The sequence below is a fragment of the Calidris pugnax genome, unplaced genomic scaffold, assembly GCF_001431845.1.
Source record: "Calidris pugnax isolate Ruff unplaced genomic scaffold, ASM143184v1 scaffold435, whole genome shotgun sequence".
NCBI classification, from domain to species: Eukaryota; Metazoa; Chordata; class Aves; order Charadriiformes; family Scolopacidae; genus Calidris; species Calidris pugnax.
In genome coordinates, this window is record NW_015091240.1 from 1,996,061 (window position 1) to 2,023,538 (window position 27,478).

General features: G+C 39.6%; 1 protein-coding gene across 1 annotated transcript in view; it reads left to right on the forward strand.

Moving 5' to 3' along the window:
* Positions 1-3,929: 3,929 nt before the first annotated feature.
* TRPM5 (transient receptor potential cation channel, subfamily M, member 5) overlaps positions 3,930-27,478 on the forward strand; it is a 39,308-nt gene continuing 15,759 nt past the window's right edge. The window contains exons 1-14 of the mRNA XM_014959940.1: positions 3,930-4,046; positions 5,004-5,184; positions 6,684-6,850; positions 9,550-9,730; positions 12,168-12,232; positions 14,046-14,237; positions 15,564-15,666; positions 16,532-16,650; positions 17,266-17,607; positions 19,878-20,009; positions 21,185-21,308; positions 23,326-23,471; positions 24,216-24,328; positions 25,689-25,784. Of these exons, the coding sequence (XP_014815426.1) occupies positions 3,930-4,046; positions 5,004-5,184; positions 6,684-6,850; positions 9,550-9,730; positions 12,168-12,232; positions 14,046-14,237; positions 15,564-15,666; positions 16,532-16,650; positions 17,266-17,607; positions 19,878-20,009; positions 21,185-21,308; positions 23,326-23,471; positions 24,216-24,328; positions 25,689-25,784 (2,078 nt within the window). The remainder of the gene's footprint in view (positions 4,047-5,003; positions 5,185-6,683; positions 6,851-9,549; positions 9,731-12,167; positions 12,233-14,045; positions 14,238-15,563; positions 15,667-16,531; positions 16,651-17,265; positions 17,608-19,877; positions 20,010-21,184; positions 21,309-23,325; positions 23,472-24,215; positions 24,329-25,688; positions 25,785-27,478) is intronic.

A 27,478-nucleotide genomic window follows, 5' to 3' on the forward strand; every position in this document is an offset into this window, starting at 1 on the left:
GAGGGATGTTGCATGAATGGGGAGGGGTCCCCAGGTTTCGGGGTGGGTCCTGGGGTTCCGGGGGGGTGTCCTAGGTTCTCAGGGGGGGTCCGAATATGGGGAACGCGATTTTCCGAGGGGGAGAGGGGAGGGAGGCGTGTGGGGAGCCCCAACGCTTCGGGGCGGAGGGGGGGGGGGGGGGGGGGGGGCGGAATTTAAATATTAGTAGAAAAAAAGTAGGAATTTTCTAAAAAATTTCACAGGAAATAGTATATGGAAAAGGAGAAAATTATGAAGTACTGGTCATCCCCTACTGTTTTTTCATCCAGCTGTGTTTATAGCCTTTGTCTCTGCTTTCCTCCCTACCTTCTCTCTCATCCAAAAAGTGCTCAGACCGTGCACCTCTTTCTGGCTATCTGCCTATTCTTTCCCCAGGCATGGACTTATTCCAGACACTTGCAGTTAAAGAATACTCTATGATGTTACGGCGATGCAAGCTGACCATAGCTAAGCTGACTGCAGCAATATGGCATGACTTCGACCACAAAGATTTGACCCAATTACTGTGACCTGACACACTTGCAATCTAGTACATCCTGACGTCCCAAAGCAATAGCCCCCGAAACCACTAGAGACTTATGTGAAAGCTGGAACCAAGCAGAACAAGACTGAACTAAACCCAGGAGAAAGGCACTCCAAAAAAATGCCATTATATTACATAGTTTGTTAATACTTGCTTACTTTGCTTGTTAGAAGACATTGGATGAGATATCCACATGCTTTTTAAGAACACAAGTCTTAACACTCCAGGAGGAAACAAGGGAGTTTACTATATCCTCTTCTGAAACATTCAAAAATTTGAATATATCTGAAATATTGAAACATTAGGGACACAATGCAGTCTGTGTGCCAAATGAACAGTATGTAGCGAAGCTCCACTGCAGAGCAAAGTGGTGGTCAGGCAATGTGCAGTACTTGAGCAGGTCCATGCAGTGTTCTGCAGTTGTGCCTGTAACAGCAAGGGGTTACGCTGCAGTAGCTGGGACAGCTATAGAGGAAGGTAAGGAAACATTTAATGTGCACAGCCTTTGTGCCTAAGAATCACATCTGCAAATCATATGCAGTAGGGTTTTCTCTGGTGATTTTGCAACATTCATAATATAATGAACTCTTGGTTTTGTGGTTTTTTTGTTTTTTTTTTTTTTTTTTTTTTCATTTTTACAGCATCTATAGAGCAGGCTTTAAAATCTTTTTCCTCCCTCCCTTAAAATACCAACGTGACATGTCCTTGCTCCATGAGCACCACTGGGTGGAACACTGCCCTGACATGGAACATTTGCACCTGTACATTACTGCAATCATACTGAAAGTCACAATATTGATTCCTTGGAAATCAAGCAACAGATAGAAGATAAAGCAAGAAAAACTGTCAAAGTATCAAATCTCAGTAAAAACAACCACAAAAACAGAAGTAAGGTACTTGGCATTGCTCATTGGCTTTGTCTCTGAAAGCTCCTGAAAACTGCATGCAGAAACTTAGGAAATCTAATCCCATAATAGTCCAGGATCTCATCCAGTATAGATTCTCAACTCCATATAGGGCTACACTATATTCTTGCATGGATACCATTCAGAATCCTGCATAAGTTTGGGGCTTGTTTTGCCCTTCTGTCAGTACCACTTTTCTGCTTTTGATGCTGGAAGACTTCCTGGCTTGGAATATGAACACAGGGACAGCTGTAAAAGGCCATAACAAATTCCATTTAGCTCTGTATCCCATCACAGACATTGGCCTGCAGGGATGCTGAAGAAGTGGTATAAGAATAGGATGGAAAGGTGAAGTAATACTTAAAATAAGCTGTCACTCTCTCATGTCACAGTTCAGAGACTACTTGACTTTAAAAAAAATTAAAAAAAAAAAAAAGGAAAAAGTAGTGCCGTGTGCTGCTGCCCTGTGCCGTGACAGTTACCAGCTGCCTTCCCCAGTTTCCAGTCTTATAAAAGTTTGTGAACAAAGCTTCTTGCTGCATCTTATCTATTTTTATCTCCTTCATTGTTGTTCACTACCATTGAGAACCAGAATTCCTAAACTGAAAATCAAATTATGTGCTATTCCTGGAAAAAAAGTAATTATCCAAATGCAAGAATATTCCTTACAAATCTCAGCAGCTCAGCATCTTTATTCCAAAAGAGAAGTCATGGATAACCACACAATCAAATTTGGCAAGCTAGAATCTAGAACTAGACTTAAAATTAACCACTCAGGGCTTATCTATGAGGCCAAATTAACCATCAGATTACTTTGAAAATTGCTATCTATTCCAAGTTCATTGCTTGTGTGTAGATATAAATAAATGTGTACTACCTAGAACAGTAATGACTGGTGACTAAACGTACCCTGGAAATTCAGCCCTGAATACTTTTTTCTCATCGAATCCTTTGTTCTGTCAGCACGTTCCAGGAAGTTATTTCTGTACTTCAGAATAGTAAAAATGTATTATGATTCTCTATTACGTTTTTTTTACTAGAATATTGACTTCTATGCATTTAGGAGACAAAGCTGCATCTCCAGTGGAAAAGTGGACTCCAACAAAAAGGTGTGCTTTGCTGTGACTACCATTATTGATAATCTAAAAGAAGTTCTTTTAGATAAGACTCTTAAGTCTATAAAGCAGCAATCTTGGGGGGTAGATGCAGATGTGGGGACTGGCTGTACGTGAAACAAATAATGAGAGGTTTCATAATCACTTTTCAGAGGCAGATCAGTGAAAAAGGCAATTCCAAACAACGTTTTGACAGGAAACATAAAAGAAGAGACGAAAATGCAGAGGCAGCAGTGGTGAAGCTGCCAGGATACAGACTCCCAAGAGACTTCCCAGCTCAAGGGAACAGCTGGAGCCTTGCTCCCTCTACTGGAGCATTCTAATAGACACACAGGAGACTTGCTCGTTCTCTTGACCTAGAAAATAAAGATTAATGCAGGGTTGATTACCATTGCTGGCTTACTATCACAAGGATTTTTTTTAAGGTGTGAATATGTCCTTGAATATGCAGAAGGTGGCAGAGGGGAGAGAGCTATTTCATTGCTTTTTGTTTTGAAAAGAAACAAAATAAGGCTCACAAGTTGAAAAGCGTATTTTTCAAATTAATCTATTTGTATCAGTTGGGTTGAACTGGAACACAGCAAAAGCAAGCAGACCTTTTCAGTGTCTCATGTAATGCAGAAGAACAACTCTTGTTATATGACCTTTGCTCTAGGACAGAGTACTCGCTGTCATTCCTGTAGCCACGTATAGAGAAAACCACCTGCCTTTTTGAACTGTATGTTCTTTTTGAGTACAGCCTGGCCTTAAATACTCTGCCTTATGAATAAATAGCCTTTTCCTACAGCAAACAGCAAGTAAACCTCCCCTAAAGTGTCTTCAGACGACTACAATGCCATCACTTAGTTATTTAGTGTTCATGCTGGATAATATAAGTCATAGTAGCATGATGCATAACAACATCAAGAAATCATGACTCAGTCACTGACACAGCTCTGTTGTTGCTTGCAATAGTGGCTGAGGCTCCTCTTTCTCTTTTGTAGAATTAGGGCCGCCTTTGGGCTCTGAGACACCCCACATGACTTCGCACAAATTGCAGGATCTTGCACCTTGCAACTCAGCTTTCTGTCTGCTAAATAAGAGTCAAGAGCACCTTACTCCTTCATGCCTTTTTACAATTTAAGTTACATAGCTTTGGTGTGGAATCCATCTCCTCCTGTATATAATGTCCACCATTTGGTACAAACACCTCCAATTTTACATTAACTTTATAGGCATAATAGTAAAATATTTGACTAAAAACTCAGCTAGATGCAAACTAATGGATTTTATGGCCTCTCCAGTTTAAATAGCTTCTGTCATCTTCAGTGAACACTTTGGTCCACTGGTGACCACCTTACAAATTCAATGGAGGAAATGGAAGCCAAGTTCTGCAGCAGTGACAAAGAGGAAGCTTTCAAAAGAGAACTACCATACTGCATAGGAGAAATAGACTTCACAGCTTCTGGGAAGAAACGTGGAAAGGTACAGCACTGAGTAGTTTTAACCCTTTAACACTGTTGCTCTTGTTTGGCTGTTACTTCTTAGTATTAGATACAGAGACTGTAACAGTGAGGGTCAATGTGCCAGAGTGTGAGGCACCACATTGTACTCAAAGTAGGGACTATACTTTCCTGAACATGAATGTGATTAAAATAAGGGCCATTAATATACAGAAATCAATCGCTTTACTTGCACTGACCTTCTACAAGATCACTTTTTCCTTTAAAAAAAAAATAGTCATATGCCCATCTTCCTTCATTTTGCATCATTTCCCTCTTTTAACCTCTTTCTGCCAAAAATTAATCACTATGGCAACATTTCAAACATACTTTTGAGCTGTTTCAAGACTCTTCTTAAAGGTCTCTCTCTCTGTTCTGCTGATACACAGAGAAGGATGTACAGGGACAGACCCACCTCCTCACTAGTCCCTTACATACATTAATGTTAAAGCAGAAGGAATTCCTAGGATCAGAAATCTGCCTTAAGATTTTGTTTGATTGTAAAGTCTTAAGCGCAAAACCAAAATATATACAGAAAAGGAAGAGGTGATAAATTCATGTAACGTCCTTGAAAAACAGACATGGAATCAGGCAAATATTTCAGCTAGTGCAGAAACAAGAAGTCTCCAAGAAATTTGTTGGCTTTGCTAGACTGCCATGGAACTGAAGGCAGTTCAAGGGGAATTGCAGCAAAGGAGAGAGAGAGATGTCAGTCTGCAACACAGAATTAACCCATGGAACTGACCCAATTAGCAAGAGTACAATTGTGCAGAAGCCAGCTAAATTAATCCTAATATTTAGTTTTCAGTAGGTCTTGCTCAAAATCTTTTTTCTTAAATAACCAAGCTGAGGATATATTTCCCTCTGCATTCACCATGAACAATATCTCTACTGTATTCTACTGTCCCATTAACTTCTTTTGTTTGTTTGTTTGTTGAAGTTTATTAAGGTCCCAAGTACCATTCACCCTGGAATTATATTTGAAGTTATGCTCAACAAATGGAAGCTACCTGCTCCCAATTTGGTTGTCTCTTTAGTAGGGGAAGAAGAAAATTTCCAGATGAAGCCTTGGCTACGGGACACCTTAAAAAAAGGACTTATAAAGGCAGCTCAAAGCACAGGTCAGTGCTTTATGCTTTAGAGGAGGAATTTATATTCCTAATGGATTCTCACACCTAGCATCCGGTGATCTTTTAATGTCAATGGGACTGCTCACATGGTTATTTTTGGAAGTTCAAGGCTTTGCTGAATGTAACCGACAACCTGTATTGGAAACAGCAAAAATAAGTAATTTCAAAACAAATTACTCTAGGCAACTGTTCCTGAAATGTAAAATTATCTGACACAATTCCCTCAGAGATGGCATCAGAAAGATAGAATGAGATGGGACCAAATACATTGTCGCTCTTCGGTGCTATAGCAAAATAATTCTTAAGACAGCATAGCAATTTGACTTCAACAGGAGTGAATTTCGGTCAAAAATAAGAATTCTTGTTTTCTCTCCCTTTTTAGCTACCATTCAAAATAATGTTATAATAGTTTTTATTTTTTTAAGATTGTTTTCTTCAAATCCTAGAGTTGAACAGATTTTGTAGGTAAAAGATCCTATGATTAGACTCAAGTTTAAACAAAAATACCTTGGCAATACACAACAACAAAATATGTCAGCTCAGTTTCTCCCTGCCAGTTCACATGAATGACAAGAGTAGTGAAAAGCATTTAAAAACAAACCCAAACAAATGCAAACAAATGCATGGAAGTGGCTTTCATTTAAGAGGACATTTTCCCCCATAACTTTATGAAAATACCTGCAAAATGAAGTAAAAATATGTGTAAACGTAAACATTTCACAGCAAGCTATTGGCTTAGCTCCACTGCTCCGGACAAGATTGTAACAGTTTTGCTTTTTGTAATGAAACAGTCTGGTACCAAAGCTCTTCTAGAAACTTCCGTACCACACAGATATTCTCTCTCTCCAGCCACCTTCCATACTTAAGACTGGACAGTGTATGTTATCTATTTGAAAAAAGGTTGGTTAGGTGTTTACCTAGGGTTCTTCAAATTCCTTGTCATCATAACAATGCTGCTGTAAATCCTACTGTCCCGAAGATTTCACTCTCCAACCAAGAACAAGAGAAAGAGCCCCAGATTAAGCAGGTTGTGCCCAAACCCTTCTGCTACCAGGTGATTGCATGGGGCTGTTTAGCCCTCAGTTCAAGCCAACCACTTCCTCCACCCCATTCCTTTGCTCTTCCTCGTGCAACAGTCAGACCTGCTTGGTATAGTGATGTTTCTGCTCATATTTAGGCAGTAAGGGACTCTAGACTGGACACAGCACTCTCGATGGGCGTACTGACATCAGAGTAAGGACGGCAACATTGCATCATGTGATATGTGAAGCACCTTTGCTTGGGCATAGAATTTCTTCTTGTTTTCCTTATTGAAGTCTTACATACTTTATATGTATTTCAATTCTAAAAGTTACAGTCCATCAAGACCTGTCTACAGTTTATCTATCTAAAAACCCCCTTAAATCCAGTACTGCAAGTAACGTTACTTGGCACACAAACATGTTCAATTAAAAAGAAATTATCTAACTATTTTTTAAAAATAATTTCAGGTGCCTGGATTTTTACCAGTGCTTTACGTGTAGGAATAACAAGACATCTAGTGCAAGCAGTCCGAGATCATGCACTGGCTAGCACTTCATCCAAAGTCAGAGTGATTGCCATAGGAATAACTTCACTCAGAAAAATTCAGCACAGAGAAATTCTGGATAACACAAAGGTATTTTTCGCTTATTCTACTTGTGGCACAGGATTGTTCAGAAGTAAGCTGCGCCTTTACTAAAAGCAGAAGTATATAAAAACAAAAGTGGAATTTAAAGTGGACTTTGGGGGAAAACAGAAATAAAGAGCAGGAAGAATTGTTAGACCGTAATGATTTTGTGCAGCAATCCTGTAAATGTCCAGCAGGTGACAGCATTAGACATCAGCTCAACGACCAGAGGTAAGGATGAACGTCGGGTGGGGAGAATTAAAAAAAAAAATAAAATAAAGAATCACACCTCATAAGTTACTTTTAATACTTTTCCCCTTGTCCACTTACTGCAGAAGCACTTACTCCACGCTATTTCATAAATACTGTTTTCTTGGCACATAAGGCATAAATATTTCAAAACCAGATTTTCCTAAGTGGTCACTGAATTGCTGTCTAATATGCAAAAACTTGCTTAACGCAGCACGCCAGAAACGCTGGCCATGCAGGATTACATCTAGTTATTGGGAGCTCTAGGGACTTCACAATTCAGGTCAAAGCAATCAAAGTTCTTGGGGAGAAAAAAACAACCAACAAACCAGAAAATCCCCACAAATTAAAAACCTCATCCAACAAAACTTGCTGAAAGCACCAAGACAAGTTGGGGCTGAACTGATCTGGAGAAAAAAAGAAAAATATGGCATGACCTTCTTGCCAGTGTACATACAGTCTGTCCTAAGGAAACTTTTATAACAATAAAGTAGGTGTGTAATGACAGTTCCTCTGTGCTATTTTCCTTCCCTGCAGAAGCTAAGAAACAAACGACAAACCCAGCCCTTTGAACTCACACCTGGTTCTTCTCTCAGGCAGGCTAGCAAGCACCAGCTAGCAAGTTATTGTCATTGGGCTTCCCCTTTTCCTGTCCTTAGCCAAGGACAGCTACCTGTGTGCTCTACCAGGTGGGACTCCTTAGCTGGAAGACTTTAACCTATTTGTGTAGCTGAACTGGCCCAAAAGGACCTCAGAGGAAAGAATTCGGTTTGTTGTGTTTATGAATTTTGTTCATAGAAGTTGCTTTGGCAAATGTAAAGTAAGTATTTCAACTCCCTCCCAGGCTACGTGGTCAAAATGCATCTGGATCTTTCCCAACCAGCAGCTACAAAACAAGTGCTCTGGCCTTTTTATTGCATTAGATTTTCTCCCCCTTATCTAAGGCCCAAATCCTTTGTCAAGGAATATTTTACATGGAGCGTTCCTGGCCCTGTGACTTTTGGCACCGCTTCCACCCAAAGACGTTCTGGATTTTAGTCAGTAACTTTAAGACAAAGGAACTATAGACAAGGATGTTGATCTAAACCTAGTTCTCTTTAGACTTGGCACTAACACAGGCAGCTTGTTGTATAAAATAGAGCTAACAATCCACACTGGCAAGGAGAAAAACAAGCCCTGAAATCAGTGGATCCCTCCCATCTCTCTTGTGTTAATTGCATGCTTTAAACATTCCACATTTTTAGAGAATAAATACGAAAATCCCTGAGGGACTTTTTCAATTGGTTGTTGTGCCTCCGGGTCCTAATCAAAGGCCAGATCTTTGGCAAGAAGGCTTAATGTTACATGGCAGCAAAATATAGGCACGCCCTCTGTCAAAACAAAATTTGAAGGCAAATTAGTTGTGTCAAGAAGCTTTCCCCAACAAATGAGAGACAGCGAGGAGGTGGTAAAACAAATTAGTGGCACCTGCTGTTGGAAAGTACATGCGAAATTACTGCTTTTTTTTCCTGGAACAGCCTCTGATGTTCCTACACTTCCTGGAGCTGCTGACAGGGAAAGAAGCCACGGCAACATGCCTGATTATAGTCTTTTTCACCTTGTTTTGAAGGATATTTCTCTTCTCCAGTTTGACTGTATGCAACTTCATTTCAGAAAGCCACTTAGGGGCATGCTATGCAGCGCACTCAACTCTTCTATCCACAGCATGAAGGAACTTCTCCTCTGGGTGATTGTCGTGATTTAACCCTAACTGGCAACCAGGACCACGCAGCTGTTCACTCGCTCCCCCCGCCTCCCTGCGGGACAGGGGAGGAGAATTAGAAAAAAAGGAAACCTCCTGGGTTGAGTTAAAGACAGTTTAATAGAACAGTAATGGAAGAGATAATAATAGCAACAATAATGATAAAAGAATATACAAAATAAGATATGCAATACAATTGCTCACCACCAGATGATCGATTGCCCAGCCCATCCCAAGCAGTGGTTGCAGATTCCTGCCTCCCTGGCCACCCCCATGTACACACTGAGCGTGACATCTATCATATGGAATATTGCTTTTGCCAGCTTGTCCTGTCTACGCTCCCTCTCAGTTCCTATAGGCAGCTGAAAGGGTCCTTGATTTAATATAAGCACCACTTAGCAACAACCAAACCAGTATGTGTTATCAACACCATTCTCGTACTAAATACAAAACACAGCAGCTACTAGGAAGAAAATTAACTCTATCTCAGCTGAAACCAGGACAGTTACTTAATTTTTTTATGCACTAGTACTATATTTGGTGCAATATTTTTCAGAGCCCAAGAAGGAAGCTTCAGAGATTTTCAAATAATATATTCAAGTTTCTCAAAGGTGGCGTGCTATATCAAGGAACAGACAACACAAAAATGGAGATGAAGCACATGAAAACATGGGCTGAGTTTTGTAGCAAACACTAACATCTCTCTTCCTGTCTCTAGAATGACTGTCTTGTACGCTACGAATCAGATGATAATATCCAAGGCCCACTGTATTCCCTGGATCACAACCATTCCCATTTTATTTTGGTGGATCACATAACACCAGATGAGCCAGATGGAACCACTAAGCTACGTCTCACCTTGGAAAAGCATATTTCAGAACAGCGTACTGGATATGGTGGTAAGTAGACTTTATATAGGCATGCTAACTTGAATTATACTGATATCAAAGTGATTCCTGTGGGCCCCGGCCTTATCAAAGGCCAGTCCAATTCTCAAATTGTACAATCATCTACAGAGGCAAGATCAAGTAAACACATTTGTCATTATGTAAGAGGCAGAACTAAGGTGACTTCTGAAGTTGAGAAAGCTGCTCTTTGAACAAAAAAATTCTGACTTTTATCACATCTCCTTAAACATAGCTCAAAGCTGATCTTCAAAGCATAGCTCAAATTGCATAAAAACACAACAAATGGAAAATAAATCCAGCTTTAAGTGCCTTAACCAGTGGCTCCAAGAGATGGACGTTCATTGTTGTGTACTTTTATCCTCTCTCACACACAGGGTCTTGAATTGCTCCCACAGTGGAAGAAAAGACTTGTTCCAAAGGCCTCTGAAATATTTGAAGTCATATTTATTTCAGGATAAAATTTTATCCTGGGTAAACAATGTAGCATCTAATGGCCATCTAAGTCTACGTGACCTTTGTTTATAATGAGACCTGAGTATTGGGCAGGCCTCCTATTGCTATTTGAGAAAATAATTCAGTTGTAGTGCTAATACAATTACTTCTACCTTCCCTTTGTTTCTGTAATACCTGCAGTGCTAGCACAGGGGAAACAGAAGGGAGGGCTCACTTATTCGCACTTGTATGCATCAATGGAATATTCAATTACATAGCCTATGGTGTGGTTGCACAGATGTACCTGAGAACATGAATACACCCAAAGAATGCTCATCTGGTGACTTGGATAGGAAAGACCACAGGTGGCCTGTAAGGGTAGTCTGAGGTTGCAGTGCTGAGAATTAGAAAGCAGCCTCTTTCTGCTCACAAACAGAATCTGATTGAACAAATCTCAGTGGAACAGTTTTCCAACAAAAAAAATGTTGATTCATGAAACAAATATTTCACTGGAACACGCTGAATTCAGTGATATCTTCTATAAACAAAGCCAATATCATTAATCTAAGCTCATTTATATTCAAAGCCAGCAAAGCTATGTGACTTTACTGAAGAAAAACACTTTAATAAGGTCATGCAGAATCTCCCTATTTTAAAAAATACCTATAAATTATCCAGAGGAAATTTTTTTATATGCTGAATATTCTTTCCAGTTAAGGACTTCCCACCTTCAAGTCAGAATCACACACACACTCTGCCCCTTCTCCAGCTAAATTTTATCTAAATCCATGGTAAATGAAGAATATTTGAAGCCATAAACATATGTTGTGGAACCTGCAATCACAGAGGTCATTCTTCAAACTAGAGCATCACCTCACAGGGCTATGCTATGTCATTTACTAAAACAAATGAAGTTACTTGCCAATTATGTCCTGGCTACAGCTCAGTTCTACCTTATCTCTGTAGTGATCCCACTACAGATCCAACACATAACAATTGAAGATCTGTACACTGCTCTGGGAGACCTACAAAGGGAAACATCAAAAAATTGTTTGAACCAAATGCCTTTTATCTTCCAACTGGAAGAGGTATTCATCTCATGATGCTAGTGTTTTGAGTGAGCTCCTTTAGGCCAATCTATAGTCACCTTCGGATTACAGAGTTCAGCATTTACAGTATAAACCGTCTACAAATAAGTGGGTGGATGGCTAAGACAGGGAAGCCTACATGATTTCTTCCCTTGCTCCCCATGGCATGTTAAATATTTCATTTAAATTTATTTATTTTAAATTTATAAGATTATGTTATTCATGTTATTAATAATCACCACATTAGACTGTGCTGAATGGAATTTTAAACTGTTTAAGCACAGTAACAAAGAGTATATGGTTTCTATCAATTCATGTCTGACTCATCTCACCTACCTGGTCTACATAGTTAGCCTCTTCCTTTTATCAGGCTTTTCTCTTGGATTCCACTACACTTTCCTGCACATGCTATAGACATGCATAACACCTGGGACAAACTGACAGCTTTTGACTTCTAATGTAGCTTAATATAAATAATGGTAGCTGCCTCTCTGAAAACCTAACAGTCTTGCACCATAGTGCAGCTACATTACTCCACTATCTGATCACTTTGCAGTAAATAAATAGCTTTAAAATTCAACAGTAGTATGACATACAGAAGTGCCAATGTCCTCATTTAGCAGTTGAGGTGTACCGAGGTGAGAACAGACTGGACTGCTTGCTGGGGATCACGCAAGACATCTGAGGCAAAGGTGCCTTTGTCCAGAATCTTAGACTAAGACCCTATCTGCCAGGTCACAGTGTCATTCTCTTCTTTCGCCACTTGCTTCTGCAATTGCCTGCTTTCCACAGGCTGGTAGGTACCAAACCAGCATATAAGAGGAGAAGTATTTTCAAGGCGTCAGTAAAAACACAATAGTTTTGTGAAAGCTGCTACCTTTTTAAAAATTAAACCATCTATTTCACAGGAACGGGTAGCATTGAGATCCCTGTACTTTGCTTACTGGTAAATGGAGGACCAGGCACACTTGAGGTAAGAAGCTGTTTGCAACTTTAGAAAAATTAATTAACTGGTGCTAAGTAATTAATGGAAAATTAATGGAAAATTAATTGCTGGATGGCAAACACAAGTACTGGCACTTTACATGAAGTCAAAATTAATATCTATACAGCATTAAGAACTGAATTCTGTTCATAGCAAATTTGCCAGTATTTGTTTGGGAGAAATATTTCCTTTTGGATAGGCACCAGCTGATCATTAAAGCTTCCATTGCCAGCTCATACAGTGAGAAGAAGGAATCCAAAACCAAAACAAATCCGCAGAAGCCAGCTCCAGTTCTAGCAAAGTAGAAATACTCTGCTATTACTCAAGATCACATACAAAAAAAAGATGAATCATTCAGCGCTGTCTAGAAACACTGAGACGACTGTCTCTGTCACAGAGCTCAGAGGAAGTACAAGATCAGGCTTGCTAGATATGCCATTTAAAACTACTGTGTCCCAGTTCCACTGAGCAAAAATACATTAGAGGATAGAAGGCTGGGTAGTTGTCTGCTAACAATCCCATACCTTCTTCAGCAAAGGATGTTTTGATTTTTTCCTGAGTAGTTCTACAACTTGAAGAACCTGTTAACTAGGAAATAGGTTTTGATTTCTGTTTTAGTTTTACTGGTATTTTATTTTGCTACTTTGTATGTCCACACAGCATTTTTTTAATAATACTCCCAGAAGAAGAGGAATACTCTACAGTATCTTTAGGAAGACATTTAACCATAATTTAAAGTTTCCAAGTGATGAGACTCTGTGACACAAGCTGGCAACCTCTTTCAGAACAATGACTCATTTCTAGTGATGTTTTCTAGTCTTGTCATATCTTTGTCAGCTGGTATAAAACACACACTACTATCAGAAATCTCACTGTTTAAACCAGGATTATGTCACCTCTTGAGCTTTCCTTCTAGAAGCTAAATATGGCAGTTTTCTCTATATCCTGGGTGCTGAAAAATCACATATCACAATGTATAAATCCTCTTTTCAAAGTTCTAGAGAACAAAGAGACTCGGAAAGCAAAGGTGACTGTTTGGAGCTGCCCTAAATTTACACATGCTGGGAATGAATAGCCAATTGTGCTTTTTTAGAATATAAATTTCTTAGATACAAATTGGATAACACATACCAAGGATTACAACAGTTGTTAAAAAAAAATAATGAAAAAACTAAACTAAAAAAACCCACCCTTATACAACAGAGAATCAATAGTTGGATTCTTAGAAACTCATTAGCTTCTTGCATACATCTAGAGTAAGAAGTAGATGGGCAGCAAATAGTCATTGTCGCAATTATGATGCTTTTGTCTCTCAACAACCTGCCTGACTCATTCTAATTGCATAAGTAACAGAAGTACCAGCCTTTAACTCTTGTAGTTGCCACACTTCAGTAGTTTTTTCCTGTGGTCCAAAGTTTATTCCCAGAGGCAAATTCCTGATTTACAGAATGTATCACCAGGTTTAGCAGCCAGAAGAGCCTGCTAGGAATTTCTGTATAGTGCTCCTCTTGTACTTGATTGTGCTGAAATACAAACTGCAGGGAGTTGGGTGGAAATGAGGGACAAAGAAACTTTATGCATTGTTTGTCAAAATCAGGTTCCTTAGCTACTCAGTCAGGAGCCTGTACATGGACAGCCCACCACAGAACCAGAAAAATTCTAATAGCTTACAAGAGTCTGGACTGACTCCACAGTGAATCTGGTTTAGGTACACATTTATTACTAGTCTGCCAGAAATCCTTCTTTTGAATAACACTTTCCTTCCATATATGAATTCTAAAATGTACTTTTTAAACTACAGAAAATTTGCAGCGGCTTGGAAAATTCTGCTCCCTGGCTTATCTTAGCAGGGTCTGGGGGCACAGCCGACATCTTGGCTGCATTCATGAATGACCCGCAGCTTATCACGCCAGAAGCTGTTGAAAAGCAACTTAAGGAGAAATTCCCAGCAGAAACCTTCTTGGGGAAGGACATTCTCCGATGGACAGCAACAGTGAGCTCACATGTTTGATAGTTACGTGCATGATATTCACAAGCTTTCTCCTACCATTTCTAGCTTCTGTGGTCCATTCAGTACAGGTTTGACAAGAAGCTGCCCAGAAGTTTTGGGTACTCCAGTGGTCTGGCACTAATGTCATAGAATACCTCTCTAACATTGAAATCAAGTGCTCAGTTGATCATACAAACTGCTTTGTCCTAGTGATTCAGCTGAACACTTAGAGCTCTGTCCTTCCTCCATTATTTCTTCAAGTAACAGCCAGCACCCGGGAACCCCACAGTCGTTCTGGAGGACACGAAGCATTATTTATACTCCACAGCTGTGGATCTTGTGCAGCTGTGAGAGAAGAGACCTAATTCATGATCTTACAGCTGTTAAATGGAAGCCTAGTTGTGGATAAGCATGAATAAATCAAAAAGAATAAAGGGTGTTCAGAAATTATCCTGTCTATTGTCAGTTATGTGCATTCTTAAAAAGGAAAGACAAAATAGATTAATAGATTTTCCTCACTCTTTGTCTTGAGGCATACTTACTAGATTTAAACTGCTATGCGTCAGTTTTAAAGAACAAAAAACCACTCTGACATTGTCTTTAGGTGAAGACTGAAGAGCGCTGCGTGCCTCTGAGATAAACCAAGTCCACTTGACCTGACCCATTACTTACTCTTTGCAGTCCCTGCCATAATCCTTAGCTTTAAAAGTTCCACTTATAATTCCATTCGGGAGAACTTTGCCAGATCACTAACACAAGGGGATGGAAGGGCATCTAGAAGCAATATTGCCAGATGCTCACAAAGTCTCGCTGCAGCTGCACTGCGGGAAAGAAAACTCAATAAATAGAGAAGCAGAAGGAAAGAGAAGAGTACTGTGTATATCAATATTTGATGACTTTTACTCAAAGAAGGTTTAAAGACTATGCTTTTAAATAAACAACTCCGAGAGCAAAACTTAAATGTCAAAAGAGGAAAAGGTAAAACAAAACTAGTGGTATGCTTCCAAAGCAGGACTATGAGTCAAATAAGAATGTGAGTTAAGGAAGGATCTTTTAATTAAAGCACTGCTCTGGTTCTCAGGATGTCCAAGTTCTGCTCCTCCTTGTCTGCTAGATGACTTTGGAGAATGCAGTAACTCCCTCCTTGCCTTAGGAGACTTATTTGTATATGGAAAACTAACAGTGTTTGTCTTCTTGCCAAACCTCAGCTTTTCAATTAGAACGTAAGTTTTGGGGAAATATTGTATGGGTGAATCTCACTGGGCTCGTAGGCATTAATATATAGCAGTAGAACAATGCATAAATGATTTTTGTTTCACCTCCCAATAGATTCGGAACATTATTTCACACCCACATCTTCTAACTCTGCACAACTTTGAGCAAGACAATTCAGAAGAACTAGACACAGTCATTTTGAAAGCTTTAGTAAAAGGTAAGAAATACAAGTGCAGCACAGTGTCATATCTGTCTTATTTGATGACTTCTATGTCATAAATGTATTTAATTCTTGTCCAGAGCAAGCTCAGTTGGCTGTTGGATCAGATTTCATTTCTGATGCTGAGTTTTTCTATTTGTTTATGGACAGACCAACTGTGGCAGTTACTATCTCTCTTGTAACCTTGCTTTAAAATAGTGTTTGGTTTTTAATCTTATGCTATTGTATAGCACTATTTTAATCACTCCTTTATTTCACTACTTGCTTTTCTTAGTAGTAGAGGTTGTAGAAAAACTGATATATACTGGAGCAGTAATTCCAATTATATGCCATTTAAGAAAAAAAATAAAATACAACAAACACAAGAAATGCAAGTAGACCTGAACTGCCTTAGTTCAGAAACAATCCATTTTCCCTATAAGAAATCTTCAGTGTATCTTCTGAAAGAAGAAATTACTTGCTCTGCCACCCATTTCAGTTTGTGTTAATTTTTTGTGCTAGCCAAAATTTAGCATAGAAAAAAAAAAAAAAGACCTTCTACTCCTAATGTGTTAATTGAAACAAGACAAAAACAATAGCCCCCCTCTGCTTTCTGAAGGCCAGGGTTCCTTTTTAAAATCCTACAGACATTTAAACTTGACATTTCAATAGAGAAGTCAGTTAGCAATAATTAAGATTGTTTAATATTAATATTTCTTAAGTTAGGAAAAAAAATGTTATGAAGGGTTCCTAGTTAAGCAACCCACAGACCTGTGATAGCTGAAGGAAAGTTTGTATTACTAATCTAATTACCAATACTATATTAAATTAAACATAACAAGCGTGAAGTACTGAATTTATTTGCATTTTCTATTTTTGCCAGCCTGTAAAAGTCTCAGTCAGGACGCCCAGGAATATCTGGATGAACTGAAGCTGGCAGTGGCCTGGAATCGAGTGGACATAGCTAAAAGTGAAATATTCAATGGTGACGTGGAGTGGAAGGTACCAAGTTTTATTGCCTTAGAGGACAATTGATGTATAATCCAATGTGTACAGGACACTGAAAGATCTGATAGAAGACTTCAGTTTTTAACACTACCTGCATTCTCCACTACTATTTTAGGCAGTGGCAGTATGCTTCCTTAGGCTGTCTGTCTCTCTGGTCCCCTATATGATAATGGCTAAAGATAGAGGAATAATTCAGTGATCAGTCTCTTCTTGAGCACTTTGGGGGTGAGAATCTTTCCCCCCTCGTCTGTACAGACCTTTAAAGCAAAGGTACCCGAGCTTACAAAGCAAAAGCAGCATGTGGATATTACTGTTAGAAGACAGTAGGAAGAATATTTCCAACTGTTGTATAAATACCCAGTGTGGTGGGTACCTAACATCACCACGACTCCTACAGCATGCTATTTGTGTTGATGTTTTTGCATTAATGCTTACATAGACATTCTGTCATAGATGAATGAAGAGAGTTCTACCTCTCTTTCTCGTACCCGCTGTTGACCTGGTAGAAAACAATACATGCATGTCCTTATGTTAAATCTTACTCCCTCCTCATCCATCCATTATTACCTCAAAAAAATTCTTTTTTTTTTCCTCCGTTCATCAATCTAGTCCTGTGACCTGGAAGAAGTGATGATGGATGCTTTGGTCAATGACAAGCCAGAATTCGTAAAATTATTTGTTGACAATGGAGCTAACATATCTGAATTCCTGACATATAGTCGTCTGCAAAGACTCTACTGTTCCATTTCTCAGAAGTGTCTCCTCTATGAACTTCTACTGAAGAAACATGAAGAAAGCAAGCTGACCTTGGCAGGGCAACAGCATAAGGGGCAGAAGACGACCTGCCCACTTTTCACTCTCAATGAGGTCTCTAGAGTTCTCAAGGATCTTCTCCATGACACATGCAAAGATTTCTATCAAGAACTCAGACATGGAGGCAAGAAGAAATATGTGAGTTACAACTTTCCATCATAGTCCTGCTCCCTTCCAATTTAGAATTTGAGAAATTTTAACTATGTCTAGCCTTTGGGGGTGGGGCAGGGAAGGAAAGATGAGAGAAACAGTCACTTCAGTTTCTCATTTGCTTTTCTCAGCTCATTATTACTACACCTAAAATGTTCTAATCTTTTTGATTTAAAAATTAAAAAGGAAAATAAATGAATTTCTGAGATAGGTTGTGTTTCCTCTTTCTTCCCCTCTGCACGTGGAGTTTTATGCAAGGTTTTACTGTACCTTGAACTAGTGCTAAGATATGGCATCTGTTTCAGGATCTGCAGAGGCCCCTGTATCTCTCTCTTTCTCCTAGCACAACTTCCACAGACCATTCCTCATTCTAGCACCTTTCACATGGACTATAGTTTGTTGATCTTCTTAGCCTCACACATGTAAGAGCAGATTCGATGAAAGATATATGGGGAATATGAAGAGATAGATTTACGTTTACTAAGGAGTAATTAGACATAAAAATAGCAGTCAGCATTTCTCATACAGAACTTCAAGCAGAAATACTTGAAAGACAATATTTGGTAGGACAAAGACAAGCAGGCGATGGCCATTTTCAATCCCAGGTCTGAAAATTATTATATTTTATACTGTGTAGCAGTAGACTGGATATTCAATAACGTGCAGTACATTGTATTTGACTTTAGATCATTATAGTCTTGTTAGTGAGTGACATAACACACAGCAAGAAATAAGAACGACTGTGTGAAGTGGCCCTGGCAAGCATCCTGGCCAACATGTGACAAGGAAAACATGTGATGGCTACCACCATGGAACATCTAGAGTGCACTGTTCACAATTATGCAATAGATAGATCATAATTTTTGCATTTTGACAGTATATTTAACATTGAAACTCATAGGTATGCCAAAGTTCTTGCAAGAGCATTGGAAATAAGTTTGGATGCATGATTTCAAGACAGAGGGGTACAGAGAAATTTCATTAAGATCATAAAGCCGAGTTAAATTAATTAGTAGTATGAAAAACTAAGTTTTAACCTAGTCAGGATTTTTCTGTTCACGAGGACAATCAATTTGGGGTAATATCTTTGAAGTCATGAAGCAGACTCCAGACTTAAAAATTTTACAGAAATAAGTGAGATTGCCCCTGAAACCTCACTTACCTTTGTGGGGTTTGGCAGTAAGTGAGCTAAAGCCTCGTGCTGTGAACAAGGCCCAATTCAGATACCAGATCACACTGTCTACTGGCTTTTTTCCTTTAAAAGTTTCTTCCCAGGGATGTCACCAGTGGCTCAATCCCATTATCATTGGCAACAGAAAGAGCATCACTGTACTGGGGAACCAGTGTCACTGCTGCTAAATTGTGAGTCTTATTTCAGGTTAGTGGTTACAAAGAGGATATTTTTGTCTCCTGCAGGGTTTTCAATGGAATTCAGTTGATTAAATAGCTCACTACAATCTGAAGAAAAAGACAAATACCAACACACCCAAAAAATGCCATTAAAATAACTTTGAACAGAATTGTATAGTTTAAGTGATTAAAAAATATATCCTCACAAAAAAACTTGTTTTATTTAAAAAAAAAATACATTGCTCTGGCTGCTTCTAATTAACACAACAGATATAAAGGCAGGTTTTGAATATACTTAAAACTCAGAACTTGACCTAAGTTGCCATACTTCCTCTGGGGAGATTTTTATCAAATGCCAGTGGAATAAGCAGTGTTCTACTTAAAATACTCCCTGCATGAGAGAGAGGTTTCTCAAAGGAAAGACTAGAAAGAGTGTATTGACGTACTCTATTCTTGTCCTGTACAGGGCCTTGGCGAGATTTTTTTCTGCTGAAATAAAATGCCTTTTGTTCCCTTCTATCTGAAACCATGTCCTCTGTGGCAGTTGAGCAGAATCCAATATAACTGAAGGCAAGCTCAGATTAGTTAATCACAGGTTTGCCTTGTATGATATTACACACCAATGGTGAAACCCTGGCCTTAATAAACTCAATGAGAGCTTTACCATTGACTTCAATGGAGTCACGGTTTCATCCAGAACGTTCTCACACATATTGAGTTATATCTGGGACACAAGGGTCCTTTGATTCAGTACAGGATGAACTAATTACTTCTTATTCCTACAGAAAAGAAAAAGAAGAATAAAAAGAATATGAAGTAGCTGGCAAGGCCAAGCGCAGTTTAGATCATGTCATTTGCATGGAATGAGACTGAAAAGCAGTTTTTAATTTATACAAACCATATTTCAGGATAAAATGAATACAAAGCAAGTACCTGGCCCCTTGGATATGAACCAGAAAACTGAAAATCCTTGGAGGGATTTGTTTGTATGGGCAGTACTTCAAAACCGGCACAAGATGGCAAACTACTTCTGGGCTATGGTAAGCTTTGAGCTGTAGATGCTTCCAGTGAAATACTGGCATATTTCAAGTATACAAGATGGTTTTTTTTAATCAGCCTTGCAGCTCAGATGACAGATAGGCTTGTTTCTAAAATACAAGATGTGGCATTTATTGGGCTTTTCATCTCCGCGTGGCTCATGCCAGCAGGGGCCAGAGAGCTTGACAAGAGAGGAAGGGCAGAGCAAGCAGCAGGTGTAAATAAACCAGCACAGCCTGGATCACTGCTGATTGAGTTCAGCTGCAGAACTGGCCCTCCTCTTCCTTGCTGCTGATGACTCACTGCTCTCAGTCTCAGGTTTTGTTCCTTCCACAATACCTCAATTGTTTGGGTTCTAGGGAAGTGGAGAGGGAAGAGGGTGCAATCGAGCATCCTTAGCTTACGTGCTGTACGCACAGGGAATCAGCATCACACTCTCAAAGGCTGAGCTTCAAGCTGGCATAATTGGCTCCTGTTTTATGATCCTCCACAACTGAGGCCCTGTCTCCTGCATCTGGAGCGCAATGCCGTAGCTTCCCTCCCCGCCACCCAGCCAGACACAGCTACCAGGCTCCATCCCAGAGCTTCCAGGATGCTGTATCCACAACAGGGATGGACACACCGCAGCACAGCTCTTCAGCCAGCGAGCAGGTGTGCCTGCAGACACATCTGCACCTTGCAGGGCCTTGTGTTTGTGGAGCCCTAATATCAGAAGGCACGTTTCTCTGCTCTTTGCCACTGTTGTGCCTCTGCCAGCTGGGCTCCCTCCTTTCCCATACGTCCTTACACATGGTCTCAGCACAGCTACGTTCGAGGTATCTTGGCACTGTGAGACCATTTTGCTCTATTTCCATAACACATTCTTATCCTTTCAGTCTTTGACTGCCACCCCAAATCAGGCCTCTCTAAGGTCAATCAAACACAGAAGTTTCCAGCCTCATAAGGCACAAGAATGACCACTATGTGGTTTTCAATTCTCAAATATCACCCAAACTGTCATTTCAATTGACATTTTGGACTTGAACGTCTGTATTTGAGGGAAGATCCTTTGAAGGGCAGACATGAATGAAATTTTTTTATATTTTTTTTTTGTTAGATGTGTTCCTTAGTGAAGTCTCCCCAGTTCAGAAATGCCCCTCAGTGTATGGTAACAGCAGCACCCCTTTCAATTCTACAGGGTCAGGAAGGTGTAGCTTCAGCTCTGGCTGCCTGCAAGATCCTTAAAGAGATGTCCCGCCTGGAGACGGAGACCGAAGTAGCACGTATAACAAAAGAGGCCAAGTATGAGCAGCTTGCTGTTGGTAAGTAATGGCACCTTTATAACAGCATCTAAAATTTAAGAAGTAACTGCCATTGGGAGGCAAGCAAATGAAAAAGATACCATTTCAGTTGTAAAAGGTCAACCGTCATGAATAATTTAACAGCCGTGCAGCACAGGCAGTCCCAAACATTCAAATACCACAGAAGAAGACTTAAAATCCAATCATTTTGGAAAAATCAATGTTCCAAGACTGGCCCCTGGGATGCATGGAATAAATTATTCTCCTGCTGCGCGCTAGTATTTTAAGTGTCTGATCTTAGTATAAGGTGTGTTATATTGATGGGCAAGATAGAATAACCCAAACACGTCCAAGCTCACAGCAGCCTGGTTTTCCTGCAATATCGAGCTTGCTCTGTAAGGGCCACTAGAGCAACAAGTTTTAAGTCTTCTCTTCGCTGCTAAAAATAATTTGAGATTACCTCACCCAGAAGAGGGCTAACTGCACTGCAAAACTGCGGCGCGGCTCCGACGGGTTTCACAGCACACAAACCCCCCTCCCTGCAGCGGCATCTGCAGTGCCGAACGCCAGGCTCTCTCCCCTCCGCCCGGGTTAAGAACAGATGCAGGCCAGCTTCTCTGCTGATCTGACTCCAGTTCAATCCATACCTGAAGGTACCACTGCTGTGAACAGAGGGCTTTAAAGTACACCACGCTTGGAGATGCGGAGGCTTTTTCTTTCCCCTTAGAGCTGGTACACCAAGCAGCTGAAGGCTCAAGCGTACATTGCTACGTTATTTATACACAGATCACATTTTCCCCTCTTCTCACGGGGCCGTTATTATTTACAAAAAATAAAAGTCAGGTTCCCATATAATCACTGGGCTCAAGTAATTTAGTCATGGAATTACAGGGCCTAATCCAATACACAGAAGTCTGTTCCTTGGCTTTGGTAAGTATTAGATCAGATCCTCAGTTTTAATTTCTGGCCTGGATAACACTGTCGATATTAAGTAGAGAAAACATTCTTCAAGAATGATAAATACCACATCAACTGCAAAATACGTCTGTATATCAGCTCATTTTAAGTGAACTTGATCCTTTCCCCAGCCCTCAGTGTAACAAGAAAGCGTAGGCTGGCCTAGGAAAGGAACTAAGATAATCAAGCAAATCAGCAAAATAAAACAGACGCAAGAAGTCTGATCTTGTCTAATGAGAAAAACTTGACTTTTTGGACCGTTTATCCTAGTCTCTGAGCTCCAGAACCAGCTTATCTGGAAACAGAACTGTACCACAACACTCTACCAAGTCTAATATTATTTTATGTCTAATAGCTATGTCTTAAACCCAAGGATTTGTTGGCTAGAAGCCAAAGCAGAGCAGCTCCCTTTGTTCAATCCCTCCAGGAGAGTGGGGACAACGTGGCAACTCATCCTTCAAAGTGTAAGAGGATCACCCAAGACATCAAGTTTTGCTTGATATTGCCTAAAGCTCCACATGAGGCAGTTAGAGATGAGGGACTATAACAAATACTGACATGTCGCCAAGAAGTTTCTTATGCTATCTGTAAAACCGAGAAAGAAAAATTTGTCCTCAGATCAAACAACAATAGGGAAAAGAAACTTCCCAAAACAGTCAGAGACCCCAGGCTGAGAACAGAACATGCAGATAGAAAGAGGCGAGAGGGCAGTACTGAGATATTTACTCCATAGCTTTCTTCAAATAGCGGGAATTTTAAAGTTACAGTGATTTTTATTTTTTTTTTACCAAGGCAAATCTATTTCGTTTGCCCTCTGCCCCAAGGAATATACACACATGCACAAAGTCACAGTGAGTTATTCTTGTGTCCAGTATCATTCTTCTCTCCCTCCTACCTTTCTCAGGCTCTTTTCAACTATTTCAGCCTTGCAGAAGTCTCTGGTACAGCAAGGAGTATCTGGCAGCGCTCAGGCTTTGCTGCCACCACGCTGCACCCTACACACATCACTCACTTGCCTTACATTCATATTTTTTATTATAAATTAGAAGAACCATTTATTTATGTTTCCTTCATTTGGCAGAACTGTTTAGTGAATGCTACCACAACAGCGAGGAGAGAGCGTTTGCTTTGTTGGTGAGGAAAAATCAGTACTGGAGCAAAACCACCTGCCTTCAGCTGGCTACAGAAGCGGATGCAAAGTCTTTCTTTGCACATGACGGTGTCCAGGTAAGTTTTACAGACCCTTCCTTCATCACCGCTACCCCCAGGGCCTTTAAGCATGGTGTTGAACATAGAAAAGGATAGCACAGCAACTGAACAACTACACAAAATGTATTCCTGTAAGAGATATTCATGAGAGAGGACTCTTCCCTTTCACGAGCACCATACATAGAGGACTTTGTACTGCAACACAGTTCCCCCTTTGCCCCTCCTTTCATCCATTTAGCACTGAGGAGAAGGTTTAGCCCTTATTCCATCTTGTGCTTTTTCTTCCTTCCTTGCCCACAGAGAAGTATCAGGAAAGCACTTTAAATCTGCCTGAGGCATAATGAAGCTGCTCCAAGGTGTGAGGTAACTCCTTGTTCAGATTCAGGGAAGGGCGCACTGATAAAAATTAAATCAAATTACTATTCAGCTTTGCCCTTACAACCTGAGTTCTCCCCACATACACAAAGCTAAATTAAGAGCGATGGTGCTTTTAGCTCCCAGTACCTGACTTGCACTTTCTTAGTACTACAGATGTTGCTTAATTCCACTTGACTTGCTGTTATTTCTACTGTCCTCTTGGTAACTCTTTGCATACTCAACAGTATCTGCAGAAGGACACGCAGAGTGCCCGTTTGCTCTGAAGTTGCACCTGTTCTTTCAGAAGAGCATTCACTGTCTTAGGAGCCATAGAATATAGGTACACTGCATTTGCACATATGTTTTTGAGATGTTAAAACTTTCTTTTCTTTTCCTGACTTTTAGGCCTTCCTGACAAAAATATGGTGGGGAGACATGTCTACAAGCACACAGATCCTGAAGTTAATCTGTGGATTCTGGTGTCCTTTCCTAATCTACACAAATTTAATAGCATTCAGGTACAAACATAACCATTTGAGTGCAAGAGACAAGTAAGGGATGAAAAATAAGCCATAAAAAAATACCTATTCTCAAAATTTCTCACCTGAGTTATAAAACCAGTAATATCACTTGAGAGTGTCAACAAGGCTGCACCACTATTAAACAAATCGGTTTTCTATGAGACAGAGTGATTTGTGTCTCCTGTGCTAGTGCCTGTTCTTAATACTTAAAAGATCAGTGCCACATTTTCACATAGACCACTTCTATTTTGCACAGTCCACAGAAAAGCCTGCTGGGATTCTGTCAGCTCCAGGTTCTACACAGTAATATGTAGATCTCCATCTGTTTCTAGATTTGGAGATGCCTGGTTCAAGGCTCCATATCTTATCTAGAAAAACAGCCATCATCAAGCAGTATTATCAGCCACAAGCCTTGTATCTTATCAAGGGAAACAGCCATCACAAAGCAGTATTATCAGCCACAAGCCTTGATAGCTGTAAATCAAGCTTAAAAACATAGAACTGATATGAAAACAATTAAGAACTTCAAATTCAACATCTTATGAGTTCTCTTTGTTAGTCTTCTCCAGACATAGCTTTGGAGTTCATTGTTTTCACCTTGAACTATGAAAACTGAAAAAACTTTGCAAAAACCTCCTAATATTTTGAGAATCATATACAAATCATCAGAATTAGCATTATGGAATGACACGCTGTTATGAAACACATGTTTCTTAGCTGTTAAACTACTTAAAAGGCAAGAATAAAATTTGTTTGGCACTACTGACTTAAGACTTTCTTTCTGCCAGTATCACTAAAGGTGATCTTGTTGTCGTAGTGGCTGCCAGATTCATAAATTCAAGTATTTTAATGTGAAATTTTGGCAAACTTTTAATGGAAAGGTTTAAATTATGATTCATAATTGAAGTAAGCCTTTCCAAATTTGTTCTGTTGAGGACATTTTTTGCCTCCTTTCCCTGAAAATGCAAGAGTTGGGACCATGTTCCCTGCTGCTTTTGTCATTTCCTCTCTTAATTGCTACTAAGAGTAACCAGGAATAGAACATTGGGGCATTGTCTTCTAGAACTGACTGAGGGGTTTATTTCTGCTCAAATCCTAAGTAATTTGAGGAAACTGAGCATCCTGTTCCATTTTTGTGAAACATACCAATTATCACTTCTTTGAATCGCGTGGGTGACTTCGGCCTTCTCCTTACAAATAAACAGAATTTGCAGACTTAAGGATTATGCATAATTTGATAACTTCTTAGTGGAGCAAGTCCAAGATAAGTAAATGCTGGAAGTTCTGTATAAATGCCAATTCAGTAGTGAAAAATTCTAACCATCATCTTTAAACTAATGAGTTGATTTCCTTACAGTGAGGAAAAACAACCAAAGAATGAGCCAGAGACATTTAGAGAGCTGGACAGTTTAGATACAGAGAAGACTCTGTTTTTTTCCAAGGAAGATGATAGGTAAGTTTAAAACCGTTACTTAATATAACTTCTATGACAACAATCAAAGAACAGGACACTTCTTGTATGCTAGTCATCAGCTAATGATCTAAGGAGCAGCTGAACTACCAAGAAAGTCTTTACTCCTCAGAAAGTGTTCTGCCTTCTGCTGCTGTTGTTGCTCTCTAAAAGGAATACAGAAAATAAACAGGGATATATCACTGGTTTAAGGAGATACAACTTTACTTGTTCTGAGCAGCTGATTTCTACAGAACAAGGAATCTGCTTAATACCTGGGGAATCAGAAAGCATTTTCTGAGATTCCATTCAGCTCACGATGACTAATATATACTGGATTTAGGAACTAAGCCCCTTTCAGATTACTGAGCTGAACAGAAAGAAGGTTCTCAGCAAAACCTTCCATTATTTGAGTGCATCACTACATGCTTTCCTACAAAGACAGTAACAGAAGTATGTACAAACACCAGTACCTGGGAATTTTATATTGAGTCAGCTTCCCACCATACTAATGCTCTTCGATTATATTCTAAAAGATGAGCCCTGAGGAACCTGAAGTATAACAATGAACTTAGGATTTAGAGGGAGCATTACACAAACGGGTAACTGAGCACAAAGATTTTGTCAGTTGCTCCTGGTCATTCATAGATCTGTGATTCAGAACTTTTGAATCCCACCCTATCCCTCTACCACACACTCATCACCAAAACCTGGGAGGCCACAATGACTTAAGTCAGGATAGCAAGATTTTGATTAGCACAAAGTCCCCTTAATGGCTGAATAGTGCTAAATAGCCACATGTATTAAGCATGTGCTTTCAGTGCTTTACAGAGAACTTTATGTGAACAACAGTAGCAAGGAAGCATCATCTGCAGTATGAAGTGCTGGACCAAGTCAGAATTATTACATTCTATTTTTACGTCCAGCATTTAACTGCTGCTACATTGGAGAAAATCATTAGTTGTTCTCTTTCCCTCCCTAACCTATAAAATAGGTGTAAAAGCATCTGACTCTTGGGAACTATTTGTAAGCAATGTCATAAAGCACTTCCATATCCTGAGTGAAGTATGGTTTGGTCATTACATTGTGCATTGCAATTACTATTATCTTAGCAATTTATTTTAACAAAGAGGCTCTCTCCCTCCCAGATCTATTTCAGCATCTTACAGTAAAGCTGCAATTATCTGTTTGTGATATTAGCCTGTCACAATGGGAATGTATCTTATGATGTCATAAATTGAGAGGTAGTACAGAATCAGGCTCATAGAAAAGACTGGCTGTGAGGAGAAACTTTCCCTTGTAACAAATGTATTTAATAATTGGAAAGAATGCCAGGGGAAATTAAAAACCAGTGAAAAGCTATTGTTTATTTTTTGTGAGGTGGAATTGAAAACATACCCTAGTGTGCACATCCTTTGGTAGAGATCACACCTCTCAGAGTCAGAATCACAAAATTAAATAACATCCCTAGCTTACACAGGAGAGCAATTTATGTGGAAACAAAACCTCACACTAAGATCAGATTGCTATCAAATACAGGGAACTTGCATCTTCTGCACAGGATAATTTCCACTGCCAATAGATAGCATTTCATGTTCCAAAACACAGCAAAAACAACTGTAGATGGTCAGGTCAATTTCCCTTCAGTTATCAAAATAATTGCATAATTCCACAATAGTCAAAGACTGCCTTAATAA